The sequence below is a fragment of the Pristiophorus japonicus genome, chromosome 4 (genome assembly GCF_044704955.1).
Source record: "Pristiophorus japonicus isolate sPriJap1 chromosome 4, sPriJap1.hap1, whole genome shotgun sequence".
Lineage (NCBI taxonomy): Eukaryota > Metazoa > Chordata > Chondrichthyes > Pristiophoridae > Pristiophorus > Pristiophorus japonicus.
Window position 1 is genome coordinate 269,555,689 of NC_091980.1, and position 15,154 is coordinate 269,570,842.

General features: G+C 45.3%; 1 protein-coding gene across 4 annotated transcripts in view; it reads right to left on the reverse strand.

Moving 5' to 3' along the window:
* LOC139263407 (protein SIX6OS1-like) overlaps positions 1-15,154 on the reverse strand; it is a 198,743-nt gene that overhangs the window by 152,180 nt on the left and 31,409 nt on the right. For 3 of the 4 annotated variants that reach the window (XM_070879466.1, XM_070879464.1, XM_070879462.1), the window contains exons 2-3: positions 3,586-3,642; positions 3,397-3,453 (exon numbers count right to left, since the gene is read on the reverse strand). In XM_070879466.1, coding sequence (XP_070735567.1) covers positions 3,397-3,453; positions 3,586-3,637 — 109 coding nt within the window. In that variant the 5' untranslated portion in view covers positions 3,638-3,642. Of the gene's footprint in view, positions 1-3,396; positions 3,454-3,585; positions 3,643-15,154 lie in introns of those variants that run through there. The other variant, XM_070879465.1, reaches the window with a different exon arrangement.

The following is a 15,154-nucleotide window of genomic DNA, read 5'->3' on the forward strand; positions in this document are numbered from 1 at the left end:
CTTTTCCTTTTGATACAGTGACAGACCGGCTATATATTTACTCTTATTTCAAAATAAACAGCATTTGCAGTTTTTCCATTACTGTACTTAAATAGAAACATCAAAATTTACAGCGCAGAAGGAGGCCATTTCGGCCCATCGTGTCCACACCAGTCGACAAAGAGCTGCACGTCCCTTGGTCAACAGCCCTAAAGGTTACATATAAACCTATGAACAATGACGGAAAGGCAAAGAGCACCCAGCCCAACCAGTCCGCCTCACACAACTGCGACACCCCTTATACTGAAACATTCTATACTCCATCCCAACCGGAGCCAGGTGATCTCCTGCGATAGGCAAAAAACCAGATAAAAACCCAGGCCAATTGAGGGAGAAAAAATCTGGGAAAATTCCTCTCTGCCACATCCATGCAATCGAAACTAGTCCAGCAGATCACCCTGGCCGTATTCTATTCCCTGCAGTACTTACCATTATATCTGCGCCAGCCAACAAAAGGTCATCCAATCTAATCCCAATTACCAGCTCTAGGTCCATAACCTTGCAGGTTACTGCACTTCAAGTGCCCATCCAACCATCTCTTAAAAGTGGTGAGGGTTTCTGAATCCACCACTCTTCCAGGCAGCAAGTTCCAGATCCCCACAACCCTCTGCATAAAGAAGTCCCCCCTCAAATCACCTCTAAACCTTCCACCAACCCCTTAAATCTATGCTCTCTTGTAATAGACCCCTCCACCAATGGAAATAGATGCTTACTATCCACTATGTCGAGGCCCATCAATATTTTGTACACCTCAATGAGGTCTCCTCTCAACCTCCTCTGTTCCAATGAGAACAAACCCAGCCTATCCAATCTGTCCTCATAACTAAGATTCTCCATTCCAGGCAGCATCCTAGTAAATCTCCTCTGCACCCTCTCTAGTGCAATCACGTCCTTCCCATAATACGATGGCCAGAACTGCACACAGTATTCCAGCTGTGGCCTAACCAAAGTATTGTACAATTTAAGCATAACCTCCCTGCTCTTATATTCTATGCCTCGGCCAATAAAGGCAACCATTCCATATGTCTTCTTAACCACCTTATCCACCTGGCCTGCTCCTTTCAGGGATCTGTGAACAAGCACTCCAAGGTCCCTTTGTTCATCTACACTATTAAGTGGCCTACCGCTTAATGTGTATACCCTTTCCTTATTAGCACTCCCAAAGTGCATCACCTCACACTTCCCTGAATTAAATTCCATTTGCCACTGCTCTGCCCACCTGACCAGTAGATTGATATCCTCCTGCAGCCCATGACTTTCCTCTTCATTATCAACCACACAGTCAATTTTAGTGTTGTCTGCAAACTTCTTAATCATACTCCCTATATTCAAATCTAAATCGTTGATATATACCACAAGAAGCAAGGGACCCAATACTGAGCCCTGCAGAACCCCACTGGAAACATCCTTCCAGTCACAAAAACATCCATCAATCATCAGTCTTTGCTTCCTACCTCCAAGCCAATTTTGGATCCAACTTGCAACTTTTCCCTGTATCCCATGACCAGTCTACCATGTGGGACCTTATCAAAAGCCTTGCACCACATCGTATGCACTACCCTCATCGACTCTCTTGGTTACCTCCTCAAAAAATTCAATCAGGTTAGTCAAACACGATCTTCCCTTAACAAATCCGTGCTGGCTGTCCCTAATTAATCCTTGCCTTTCCAAATGCAAATTTATCCTGTCTTTCAGGATTTTTTCCAATAATTTTCCCAACACTGAGGTTAGGCTGACAGGCCTGTAATTACCCGGCCTATCCCTTTTTCCCTTCTTAAACAAGGGTACTACATTAGCAGTCCTCCAATCCTCCGGCACCATGCCCAGATCCAAAGAGGACTGGAAAATGATGGTCAAGGCCTCTGCTATTTCCTCTTTTACTTTGCTCAACAGCCTGGGGTTCATTTCATCCGGGCCTGGGGACTTATCTACTTTCAAAGCTGCTAAACCCTTTAATACTTCCTCTCTGACTATATTTATTTCATCCAGAGTATCACACTCATCCTCGGTAGCAGTATCTGCATTACCCCTTTCCTTTGTGAAAACAGATGCAAAGTATTCGTTAAGAACCTTACCAACATCTTCCGCCTCCACACAAAGATTACCCTCATGGTCTCTAATAGGCCCTACCCTTTCTTTAGTTACCCTCTTACTCTTAATATATTTATAGAACATTTATAGGGTTTTCCTTAATTTTACTGGCCAAGAATTTCTCGTGCTCTCTCTTAGCATTCCTAATATCCTTTCTAATTTTGCCTCTTAACTTTCTATATTCCTCTAAAGATTTTAAAGTATTTAGCCATTGGTATATGACATAAGCATCCCTTTCTTTCTTAATCCTCCCCTGTAAGTCCCGAGAGATCCAGGGGGCTCTAGAATTATTTTTCCCAGTCTTTTGCTTTAAGGGCACATGTTTGGCCTGAGCCTTCCGGATCTCCTCCTTGAATGCCTCCCTCTGTTCCGACACTGTTTCTAGTCAACTATGGCTAAATCACTCCTTAACTTAGCAAAATTAGCTTTTCCCATAACCAACTTGAATCTGACTGAATTATGGTCACTGGCACCCAAGTGCACTTCCACTAATACCCCTTCAACCTGCCCAGCTTCATTCCCCAAAATTAATTCCAAGACCGCCCCCTCTCGTGTTGGGCTTGCTACACACTGACTAAAAAAGTTCTCTTGAATGCATTTCAAGAATTCCGCACCCTCTATACCCTCTATAGTTAAAATCCACTATTACTACCCTATAGTTTTTGGATTTCACAACAATTTGCCTACATATTTACTCCTCTATCTCCCTCCCACTGTTTGGGGGTCTATAATACATGCCCAGCAATGGACCTCAATTTCCAAAATTATGGCACTCAAATCAATTCTGTAATATTTAGAGTAATTTTAGGGCTAGTCTGCTGTTCATTGACTATGGCCGGGCAACAAAAAAACACTAAAAAAGCGTTAATATTTTTCTACTCTGGCATCTCCTTTTTAATTAATGCCAACAGTAGAAAGTGACATCAAAAGTCATTCACAGTTGCATTCCCTAAGCAAAGTTATTCCAGACTAAGAACAGGTAGAACTGTAAACATTACATGGTAATTTTTAAAGGCTTCATTCCCAGCATGGAATTTTGCTCATTAAGAGTGCAAATCAAAGAATTAGGCATGGACATCAATGCACCTGATTCACAACACTTGTTTCTGGTCAGTGAAATGCATCAACCAGAAAATCAGAGTACTGCTCTCTAGTATCCATTCTCCGGTTGAGCAACGTTCCATGTTCGGATCCTCAACTCGCAAAATTTACCCTTACATTCCAGTTTATTTTTATTAACACAGTGCATAAGATAAGAATACTTACTGTGAATCTGCTGCTTAACCTCTTTTTGCTGTTGTGAACCCTGATCCACCTGGAAAACTAGCCATATTTATTTAAATAAGAATTGTTTGAAAAATTATATAACATCAAAATATTGAATACAAATATCATATTTTAAACCTTCAGTGTAACAGTTATTACTGTTCCTTTTTATCAATTATGTATTCTTACCTAGTTTTAGTAAAATCTTATCCAGATGCGTCAGCTTATTGGTATTTTCCATCTCTCCTGGGCAACACAAAAAAACACAACTTGAATCTCTAAAATATTAAACATCTCAAATGAAATAATTGTATTATAGGTATAATAACAGGGAATGTTGGAAATAATCAGCAAGTCAAGCAGCATCTGTAGAGACAGAAACAGAGTTAACATTTCAGGTCGATTACCTTTTGTCAGAATTGGAAGAATTGTATTATTGAGTAAATTCACTATGAATACAGCAAATGTAAAACTTATCCAAAAGTATAATTAGCTAAATATGCTTAAATGCTCATTGTACTGAAATTCCCATTCACGTTGGCACACTCTTACGGTAATTTTTAAAAATTCATTGTCGGGAAATGGGCGTCGCTGGCAAATTGCCCATCACTGGTTGCCCTAGAAGGTGGTGGGTGGCCTCCATTTGTATCAAACTGCTGCATCAGTTCAACTAAGTGGCTTGCTAAGCCACTTCCGAGAAGTTAAGTCAACCACATGGGTGTGGACTGGAGTCACAGATAGGCCAGACCGGGTAAGGATGTCAGGTTGAACCATTCTGTCCTTGCAAACTACCGCCCGATCTCCAACTTGCATTTCCTCTCCAAAGTCCTCAAATGTGTTGTTGCCTCCTAAATCCGTGCCCATCTTTCCTGCAAGTCCATGTTTGAACCCTTGCAGGTTTCAGCCCCTGCCACAGTACTTAAATGGCCCTTATCAAAGTCACAAATTATATCCAATGTGACGGTAAACTATCCTTCCTCATCCTTCTCGACCTGCCTGCAGCTTTTGACATAGTTGACCACACCATCCTCCTCCAACGCGTCTCCTCTGTCAGCCAGCTAGGTGAGACTGTCCCTTCTTATTTGTCCAGTCATAGCCAGAGAATTGCTTGCAAGGGCTTCTATTCTCGCTCCCGCACCATTACTCAAATCTATCTCACCACCACTTCTCTCAACTCCTCCACTGTCTCTGATTTGTCACGCTTCTTGTCTGGCATCCAGTAATGGATGAGCAGAAATTTCCTCCAACTAAATATCAGGAAGACTGAAGCCATTATCTTTGGTGCCCACCACACACTCCGTTCTTTAGCCACCAATTCTATCTCTCTCCCTGGCCACTGAGGCTGAACTGGACCCTTTGCAACTTTAGCATCCTATTTAACCCCGACATGAGCTTCTCACCAAATATCCACGCAATCACTAAGGCCACCTACTTCCAACTTCATAACATCATCTGTCTCCGCCCCTGCCTTAACTCATCTCCTGCTGAAATTCTCATCCATGCCTCTGTTACCTCTAGACTTAACTGATCTAATGCTCTCCTGGCCAGCATCCCATTTTATACCCTCTATAAACTTGAGCTCGTCCAAAACTCTGCGGCTTGCATCCTAATGCGTATCAAGTTCCATTCATCCATCATCCCTCTGCTCGCTTACCTACATTGAATTCTGGGTCAGCAGCGCCTCCATTTTAAAATTCTTGTTATGTATGTAAACATTGTAACTGTGTAAGACTTGCCACCAGAGGGCGCAACGATTGGAGGCCCAAGGGTCACTTGCACATCTCGTGCAAGGAAGTATAAAAGGTTGTCTGCCATGCTGCTTAGGCACTCTGGAGTTGTATTAAAGAGACTAAGGTCACATCAGTCTTAGCTCACAGTACTCAGTCTAATGGAGTTCTTCCATACTTAACAATTGGCGACAAATAACAGATTACGAACTTTCACGCGGTCATGGCTGCCGTTGGTATTTTAGAGAGATTTGTAGAGGGTGATGATTGGGAAGCCTTCATTGAGCGGCTTGACCAGTACTTCGTGGCCAACAAGCTGGATGGGGACATAGGTAAAAAAGGGATGAGGTCCTACGAAACGAAATTAAGGAGCTAGGAGCTAAATTAAAAAGTAGGACCTCAAAAGTAGTAATCTCGGGATTGCTACCAGTGCCACGTGCTAGTCAGAGTAGGAATCGCAGGATAGCGCAGATGAATACGTGGCTTGAGCAGTGGTGCAGCAGGGAGGGATTCAAATTCTTGGGGCATTGGAACCGGTACTGGGGGAGGTGGGACCAGTACAAACCGGACGGTCTGCACCTGGGCAGGACCGGTACCAATGTCCTAGGGGGAGTGTTTGCTAGTGCTGTTGGGGAGGAGTTAAACTAATATGGCAGGGGGATGGGAACCAATGCAGGGAGACAGAGGGAAACAAAAAGGAGGCAAAAGCAAAAGACAGAAAGGAGATGAGGAAAAGTGGAGGGCAGAGAACCCAAGGCAAAGAACAAAAAGGGCCATTGTACAGCAAAATTCTAAAAGGACAAAGGGTGTTAAAAAAACAAGCCTGAAGGCTTTGTGTCTTAATGCAAGGAGTATCCGCAATAAGGTGGATGAATTAACTGTGCAAATAGATGTTAACAAATATGATGTGATTGGGATTACGGAGACGTGGCTCCAGGATGATCAGGGCTGGGAACTCAACATCCAGGGGTATTCAACATTCAGGAAAGATAGAATAAAAGGAAAAGGAGGTGGGGTAGCATTGCTGGTTAAGGAGGAAATTAAGGCAATTGTTCGGAAGGACATTAGCTTGGATGATGTGGAATCTATATGGGTAGAGCTGCAGAACACCAAAGGGCAAAAAACGTTATTGGGAGTTGTGTACAGACCTCCAAACAGTAGTAGTGATGTTGGGGAGGGCATCAAACATGAAATTAGGAGTGCATGCAATAAAGGTGCAGCAGTTATCATGGGTGACTTTAATATGCACATAGATTGGGTTAACCAAACTGGAAGCAATAGGTGGAGGAGGATTTCCTGGAGTGCATAAGGGATGGTTTTTTAGACCAATATGTCGAGGAACCAACTAGGGGGGAGGCCATCTTAGACTGGGTGTTGTGTAATGAGAGAGGATTAATTAGCAATCTCATTGTGCGAGGCCCCTTGGGGAAGAGTGACCATAATATGGTGGAATTCTGCATTAGGATAGAGAATGAAACAGTTAATTCAGAGACCATGGTCCAGAACTTAAAGAAGGCTAACTTTGAAGGTATGAGGCGTGAATTGGCTAGGATAGATTGCCGAATGATACTTAAGGGGTTGACTGTGGATGGGCAATGGCAGACATTTAGAGACCGCATGGATGAACTACAACAATTGTACATTCCTGTCTGGCGTAAAAATAAAAAAGGGAAGGTGGCTCAACCGCGGCTATCAAGGGAAATCAGGGATAGTATTAAAGCCAAGGAAGTGGCATACAAGTTGGCCAGAAATAACAGCAAACCCGGGGACTGGGAGAAATTTAGAACTCAGCAGAGGAGGACAAAGGATTTGATTAGGGCAGGGAAAATGGAGTACGAGAAGAAGCTTGCAGGAAACATTAAGACAGATTGCAAACGTTTCTATAGATATGTAAAGAGAAAAAGGTTAGTAAAGACAAACGTAGGTCCCCTGCAGTCAGAATCAGGGGAAGTCATAACGGGAAACAAAGAAATGGCGGACCAATTGAACAAGTACTTTGGTTCGGTATTCACTAAGGAGGACACAAACAACCTTCCGGATATAAAAGGGGTCGGAGGGTCTAGTAAGGAGGAGGAACTGAGGGAAATCCTTATTAATCGGAAAATTGTGTTGGGGAAATTGATGGGATTGAAGGCCGATAAATCCCCAGGGCCTGATGGACTGCATCCCAGAGTACTTAAGGAGGTGGCCTTGGAAATAGTGGATGCATTGACAGTCATTTTCCACCATTCGATTGACTCTGGATCAGTTCCTATGGAGTGGAGGATAGCCAATGTAACCCCACTTTTTAAAAAAGGAGGGAGAGAGATAACAGGGAATTATAGACCGGTCAGCCTGACATCGGTAGTGGGTAAAATGATGGAATCAATTTTTAAGGATGTCATAGCAGTGCATTTGGAAAGAGGTGACATGATAGGTCCAAGTCAGCATGGATTTGTGAAAGGGAAATCATGTTTGACAAATCTTCTGGAATTTTTTGAGGATGTTTCCAGTAGAGTGGACAAGGGAGAACCAGTTGACGTGGTATATTTGGACTTTCAGAAGGCTTTCGACAAGGTCCCACACAAGAGATTAATGTGCAAAGTTAAAGCACATGGGATTGGGGGGAGTGTGCTGACATGGATTGAGAATGGGTTGTCAGACAGGAAGCAAAGAGTAGGAGTAAATGGGGACTTTTCAGAATGGCAGGCAGTGACTAGTGGGGTACCGCAAGGTTCTGTGCTGGGGCCCCAGCTGTTTACACTGTACATTAATGATTTAGACGAGGGGATTAAATGTAGTATCTCCAAATTTGCGGATGACACTAAGTTGGGTGGCAGTGTGAGCTGCGAGGAGGATGCTATGAGGCTGCAGAGCGACTTGGATAGGTTAGGTGAGTGGGCAAATGCATGGCAGATGAAATATAATGTGGATAAATGTGAGGTTATCCACTTTGGTGGTAAAAACAGAGAGACAAACTATTATCTGAATGGTGACAGATTAGGAAAAGGGGAGGTGCAAAGAGACCTGGGTGTCATGGTACATCAGTCATTGAAGGTTGGCATGCAGGTACAGCAGGCGGTTAAGAAAGCAAATGGCAGGTTGGCCTTCATAGCGAGGGGATTTGAGTACAGGGGCAGGGAGGTGTTGCTACAGTTGTACAGGGCCTTGGTGAGGCCACACCTGGAGTATTGTGTACAGTTTTGGTTTCCTAACCTGAGGAAGGACATTCTTGCTATTGAGGGAGTGCAGCGAAGGTTCACCAGACTGATTCCCGGGATGGCGGGACTGACCTATCAACAAAGACTGGATCAACTGGGCTTATATTCACTGGAGTTCAGAAGAATGAGAGGGGACCTCATAGAAACGTTTAAAATTCTGACGGGGTTAGACAGGTTAGATGCAGGAAGAATGTTCCCAATGTTGGGGAAGTCCAGAACCAGGGGACACAGTCTAAGGATAAGGGGTAAGCCATTTAGGACCGAGATGAGGAGGAATTTCTTCACCCAGAGAGTGGTGAACCTGTGGAATTCTCTACCACAGAAAGTTGTTGAGGCCAATTCACTAAATATATTCAAAAAGGAGTTAGATGAGGTCCTTATTACTAGGAGGATCAAGGGGTATGGCGAGAAAGCAGGAATGGGGTACTGAAGTTGCATGTTCAGCCATGAACTCATTGAATGGCGGTGCAGGCTCGAAGAGCCGAATGGCCTACTCCTGCACCTATTTTCTATGTTGCTATGATACAGCGATCAAGCAGAGGGCGATTCTCCTCACCGTATGTGGGTCCACAATATACGGCCTCATCAAGAATCTGCTAGCACCGGAGAAACCAACGGAGAAGACATATACAGAGTTGTGTACGCTGGTTCGGGAACACCTCAAAGCGAAGGAGCGCATCTTAATGGCTAGGTATCGCTTCTACACGCACCCCCGCTCCAAGGGCCAGGACGTGGCGAGTTATGTCGCCAACCTGAGATGCCTTGCGGGAACTTGCGAATTTGCTGGATTTTTGAGGGAAATGCTGCAGGACTTTTTTGTGCTTGGCATAAGCCATGAGGTCATTCTTCCCTCGACCTGAGCAAGGCCATCACGATAGCCCAGGCATTCATATCCACGAGCGATAATACCAGACAGATATCTTCCCAGCATTGAAGCTCACCGGCAAGTATTGTGCATAAAATAACGTCGCTAGCAGACAGAACTGCATATGGCAGGGCCTATACGTCTGCAGCTGCAAGACTTAGGATGAGTCAGAGTCCGCCATTGGGCGTGATTGCAAATCTATTAGCATCATGTTGGCACTGTGGGGGTAATCATCGAGCCCATCAATGTCGATTCAAGCGCTACGTGTGCAAAGTCTGCAAAACAATGGGGCACCTCCAGCGAATGTGCAAGAGTGCTGTGACTCACCACATGGCAGAGTCAGCAGAGGATAATCGATCCGGCGCGGATCACGCAGAACAAACAAGAGAGGCAACTCAACCCGAGGAAGAAGTGTATGGGGTACACACCTTCACCACCAAGAGCCCTCCTATTATGCTGAAAGTCAAATTAAATGGTATTCCGGTATCAATGGAGTTGGACACGGGGGCGAGTCAGTCAATTATGAGCCAGAAGGCTTTTGAGAAACTGTGGGGCAACAAGGCACAAAGGCCCTAACTGAGCCTGATTCAGACAAAGCTGCGCACCGACACCAAAGAGCTCATACCAATCATTGGCAGTGCAGCAGTTAAGATATCGTACAATGGAGCTGAACATGATTTATCACTGTGGATTGTACCGGGGATGGCCCAACATGATTCGGCAGAAGCTGGCTGGGAAAGATTCGATGGAACTGGGACGACAACAAAGCACTATCTTCAGTGGATGATGGCTCGTGCGCCCAAGTGCTGAGCAAGTTTCCGTCGCTATTTGAACTAGGCATCGGCAACTTCACAGGCACCATGATGCTGATCCATCTAGTCCCCGATGCTAGCCTGTTCATCACAAGGCATGAGCGATTCCATATATGATGAGGGAGAACGTCGAGATCGAACTGGACAGACTTCAATGAGAGGAAATCATATCACCAGTCGAGTTCAACAAGTGGGTCAGTCCGATTGTTCCAGTGTTGAAAAGCAAAGACACGATCAGAATCTGCGGAGACTACAAGGTAACGATCAACAGAGTCTTGTTACAGGACCAGTACCCGCTACCCAAGGCGGATGACCTGTTCGCAACGTTAGCAGGGGGGAAGTCGTTCACCAAGTTGGACCTAACTTCCGCCTACATGACACAGGAGCTAGCTGAATCTTCGAAAAGATTGACGTGCATCAACACGCACAAAGGACTGTTTATATACCACAGGTGCCCTTTTGGGATTCGCTCGGTTGCTGCCATCTTCCAGAGGAACATGGAGAGTCTGTTGAAATCAGTTCCGCGCATCGTTATGTTTAAGACGACATCCTCATCACCGGTTTTGACACCACTGAATACCTGCACAACCTGGGAGAGGGTCTAAGTCGACTCGACAGATTGAGACTCAGGCCGAAACGCTCTAGTGGTTTCCTGGCGCCAGAGGTCGAATTTTTGGGGAGAAAGATTGTGGCAGACGGCATCAGACCCATGGACTCAAAGACAATGAGAATGTATAGAGACATTGAAGTTGAGAATGTGGGAAAATGTACAGGGACAGTGAAATTGAACAAAGGATTCATGGAGGAATAGCCTTAAGAATGTTAGACTGCAAATGTTACAACATTGGCACAAATAACAGACTGGCTCCAAGGTCTTGCTAAGTCACACCAGTAAACTTGAAACAATAAAGGGTGAGAAAGGGCTCTGAAAGGCTCCTTTGTGTAAAAACAGCCCATACAGATGTCGGCTCCTGAGTGGACAAAGAGAAGGAGGGATCATAAGGGGATAGGCTGAACTGAATGTCATTCAAATTGTCTCATGTAATAAAAATGTATAACCGTTGCGCACTTATATTGTAACAGGACTTGTCCGTAGGGAGTGGGTGCACTCTAGAGGGAGAGCATTTCTTCTTTCTGATAACTCCCGGCCGGTGAAACAAATAATAAAGTCTGCTTTGTTATAAGCGGCAACGGTGTTCGACTCAGTGAATTCGCTGAACCAGATTGAGGGAAAAGAATCCGCATTTACAACAAAGGCCATCAAGAATGCACCCAGACCACAGAATGTGATGGAGCTGCGTCCGTTCCTGGGATTCCTCAACTATTTTGGTAACTTCCTACCCGGGTTAAGGAAGAGGCATATAAATTGGCCAGAAAAAGCAGCAAAGCTGAGGACTGGGAGAAATTTAGAATTCAGCAGGAGGACAAAGGGTTTAATTAGGAGGGAGAAAATAGAGTATGAGAGGAAGCTTGCTGGGAACATAAAAACTAACTGCAAACGCTTCTATAGATATGTGAAGAGAAAAAGATTAGTGAAGACAAACGTAGGTCCTTTGCAGTCAGAATCAGGTGAATTTATAATGGGGAACAAAGAAATGGCAGATCAATTGAACAAATACTTTGGTTCCGTCTTCACTAAGGAATAACGTTTCGGAAATACTAGGGGACTGAGGGTATAGCGAGAAGGAGGAACTGAAGGAAATCCTTATTAGTCAGGAAATTGTGTTAGAGAAATTGATGGGATTGAAGGCCGATAAATCCCCAGGGCCTGATAGTCTGCAGGGAGTCTTACTGCAGCTGTACAGGGCCTTCATGAGGCCTCACCTGGAATATTGTGTTCATTTTTGGTCTCCTAATCTGAGGAAGGAAGTTCTTGCTTTTGAGGGAGTGCAGCGAAGGTTCACCAGACTGATTCCCGGGATGGCAGGAACTGACATATGAGGAGAGACTGGATCGACTGGGCTTGTATTCACTGGAGTGTAGAAGAATGAGAAGGGATCCCATAGAAACTTGTAAGATTCTGACGCGACTGGACAGGTTAGATGCAGGAAGAATGTTCCCCATGTTGGGGAAGTCCAGAACCAGGGGTCACAGTCTGAAGATAAGGGGTAAGCCATTTAGGACCGAGATGAGGAGAAACTTCTTCACTCAGAGAGTTGTTAACCTGTGGAATTCTCTGCCGCAGAGTTATTCATGCCAGTTCGTTAGATATATTCAGGAGGGAGTTAGATATGGCCCTTATGGCTAAAGGGATCAAGGAGTGTGGAGAAAAAGCAGGAAATGGGCATTGAGATGAATGATCAGCCATGATCTTATTGAATGGTGGTGCAGGCTCAAAGGGCCGAATGGCCTACTCCTGCACCTACTTTCTATGTTTCTATGTTTCTAAGCACTTTTCTGGAACCATTGCACATGTTGCTACATAAGGGTGACGACTGCGTTTTGGGTAAATCTCAAGAGACAGCCTTTGAGAAGGCCAGAAACCTACTTTGTTCTAATAAGTTACCTGTACTGAATGCCCCGTGTAAACGATTAGTGCTAGCTTGTGATGCATCTTCGTACGGATGTGTGTTACAGCAAACCAATGTATCGGGCATACGCATCTAAAAGTCTGTCTAAGGCTGAAAGAGCCTACAGTATGTTTGAGAAAGAGGCATGTGTATATGGGGTTAAGAAAACGCACCAATACCTATTTGGACTTCGGTTTGAGCTTGAAACCGACCACAAACCACTCATTTCGCTGTTTTCAGAAAGCAATAAACACCAATGCTTCGTCCCACATCCAAATATGGGCATGAACATTGTCTGCCTATGACTATGTTATCCGCCACAAACCAGGCATGGAGAACTGCGCTGATGCCCTCAATCGGCTACCATTGCCCACTACCAGGGTGAAAATGGCGCAGCCCGCAGACTTGCTTCTGGTCATAGATGTTTTTGAGAGCGAGGGGTCACCCGTCACTGCTCGCCAGATCAGGATCTGGACCAGCCAGGATCCTGTGCTATGTAAAATGTTGCGCCCTCAATGGGAACTGGTCAGCCGTTCCCGGGGAAATGCAAGATAAAATTAAGCAGTTTCACCGACGCAAAGATGAAATGTCCATCTAGTCGGATTATCTCTTATGGGGTAATCGCGTGGTTTTGCCAAAAGGCGGCAGGGAAACGTTTATACACGACCTACACAATACCCACACAGGCATAGTCATGATGAAGGCTATAGCCAAGTCGCACGTTTGGTGGCCCGGCATTGACTCGGACTTAGAGTCATGCGTACACCAGTGCAACACATACTCACAACTGAGCAATGCACCAAGGGAGGCTCCATTGAGGCTGTGGTCATGGCCCTCCAAACCGTGGTCCAGGATCCACGTAGATTTTGTTGGTCCCTTTCTCGGAAAGATGTTTTTAGTTGTAGTGGACGCTTACTCTAAATGGATTGAATGCGTAATCATGTCATCCAGCACATCCACTGCCACCATTGAAAGCTTCCGGGCTATGTTCGCCACCCATGGCTTGCCCAACGTCCTTGTCAGTGACAATGGACCGTGTTTCATCAGCTTGGAATTCAACGAGTTTATGACCCGCAATGGCATCAAGCATATCAGCTCTGCCCCGTTTAAGCCCGCATCCAATGGTCAAGCAGAAAAGGCAGTCCAAACTATCAAGCAGAGCTTGAAACGCGTGACGGAAGGCTACTTGCAGACCCGCTTATCTCGGGTTCTGCTCCGCTACCGGATGCGACCCCACTTGCTCACTAGAGCTCCCCCTGCAGAATTATTAATGAAGAGGGCACTCAAAACCAGGCTCTCCCTAGTCCACCCGGATCTAACTGATCATGTCACCCAGCGTCACCGACAAAACATGTACCACGATCGCGCAGCTGTATCATGTGACAGTGATGTTAACGACCTTGCGTTTGTCCTGAATTACGGTCATGGTCCTAAATGGGTTGCTGGCACTGTCTTGGCCAAGCAGGGGAATAGAGTGTTTATAGTCAAACTACTGAATGGACAAACGTGCAGAAAGCATGTGGATCAAACCAAACTGCGATTCATCGACAACCAAGAACAACCTGAAGAGGACATCACCATCATCGATCCACCAAAGCACACCCAACCAGCAATCGACCTTGCTGTCAATCAAGAGGATGAACCCACCATTCCCAACAGTCCCGTCAGACCAGCTGCGCTGCAGTGCAGCAATGGTCCGACCAACTCACCCATGCCAGAGTTTGAACTCAGACGATCAACCAGGGAGCTTAGGGCCCCGGATCATCTCAACTTGCAAATAATTTGTATCAAAGACTTTGGGGGGGGGAAGTGATGTTATGTCTGTAAACATTGTAACTGTGTAAGACTTGCCACCAGAGGGCGCAACTATTGTAGGCCCAAGGGTCACTTGCACACCTCGTGCAAGGGAATTTAAAAGGTTGTCTGCCATGCTGCTTAGGCATTCTGGAGTTGTATTAAAGAGACTAAGGTCACATCAGTCTTAGCTCACAGTACTCAGTCTTGTGGAGTTCTTCCATACTTAACAATTCTCACCTTTGTTTTCAAATCCCTCCTTGACCTTGCCCTTCCCTACTTCTGTAACCTCCTCCAGCCCTACAACCCTCCGAGACTCTGTGCTCTTACAATTCTGGTCTCTTGCGCACCCCCGATTTTGATGTCCTCCATCTTTGATAGACGTTCCTTTAGCAGCTGAGGCCATAAGCTCCGTAATTCCCTACCTAAACCTCTCCGCCTCATTAGCTCTCTCTCTCCTCCATTAAGATGCTCCTTAAAACCTACCTCTTTTACCTATCTTAATATCTCCATATGTGGTTCAGTGTCAAATTTTGTTTGCTAACACTACTGTGGAGCATTTTATTAGAGGCACTATATAAATGAAAGTTGTTCTTGTTGTTTCCTTCTCAAGAGGACATTAGTGATCCAGTTGTGTTTTTCCGAAAATCTCACAACTTCATGGTGACTTTTACCTGTACAGGTACAGCGTCGAAAATCCGGAATGTTGCGGACTCCAGACCGATCGGTGGCAGGGTCTTCCGGAATCCGCAAAATGTTCCAGAATCCGAACCCGCCGACCCTGCCGACCCCGGGGTCCCGCCGCTGCCCGACCTTGGGCCTCGCCTCACCGCCCCTCACCTCGCCACTG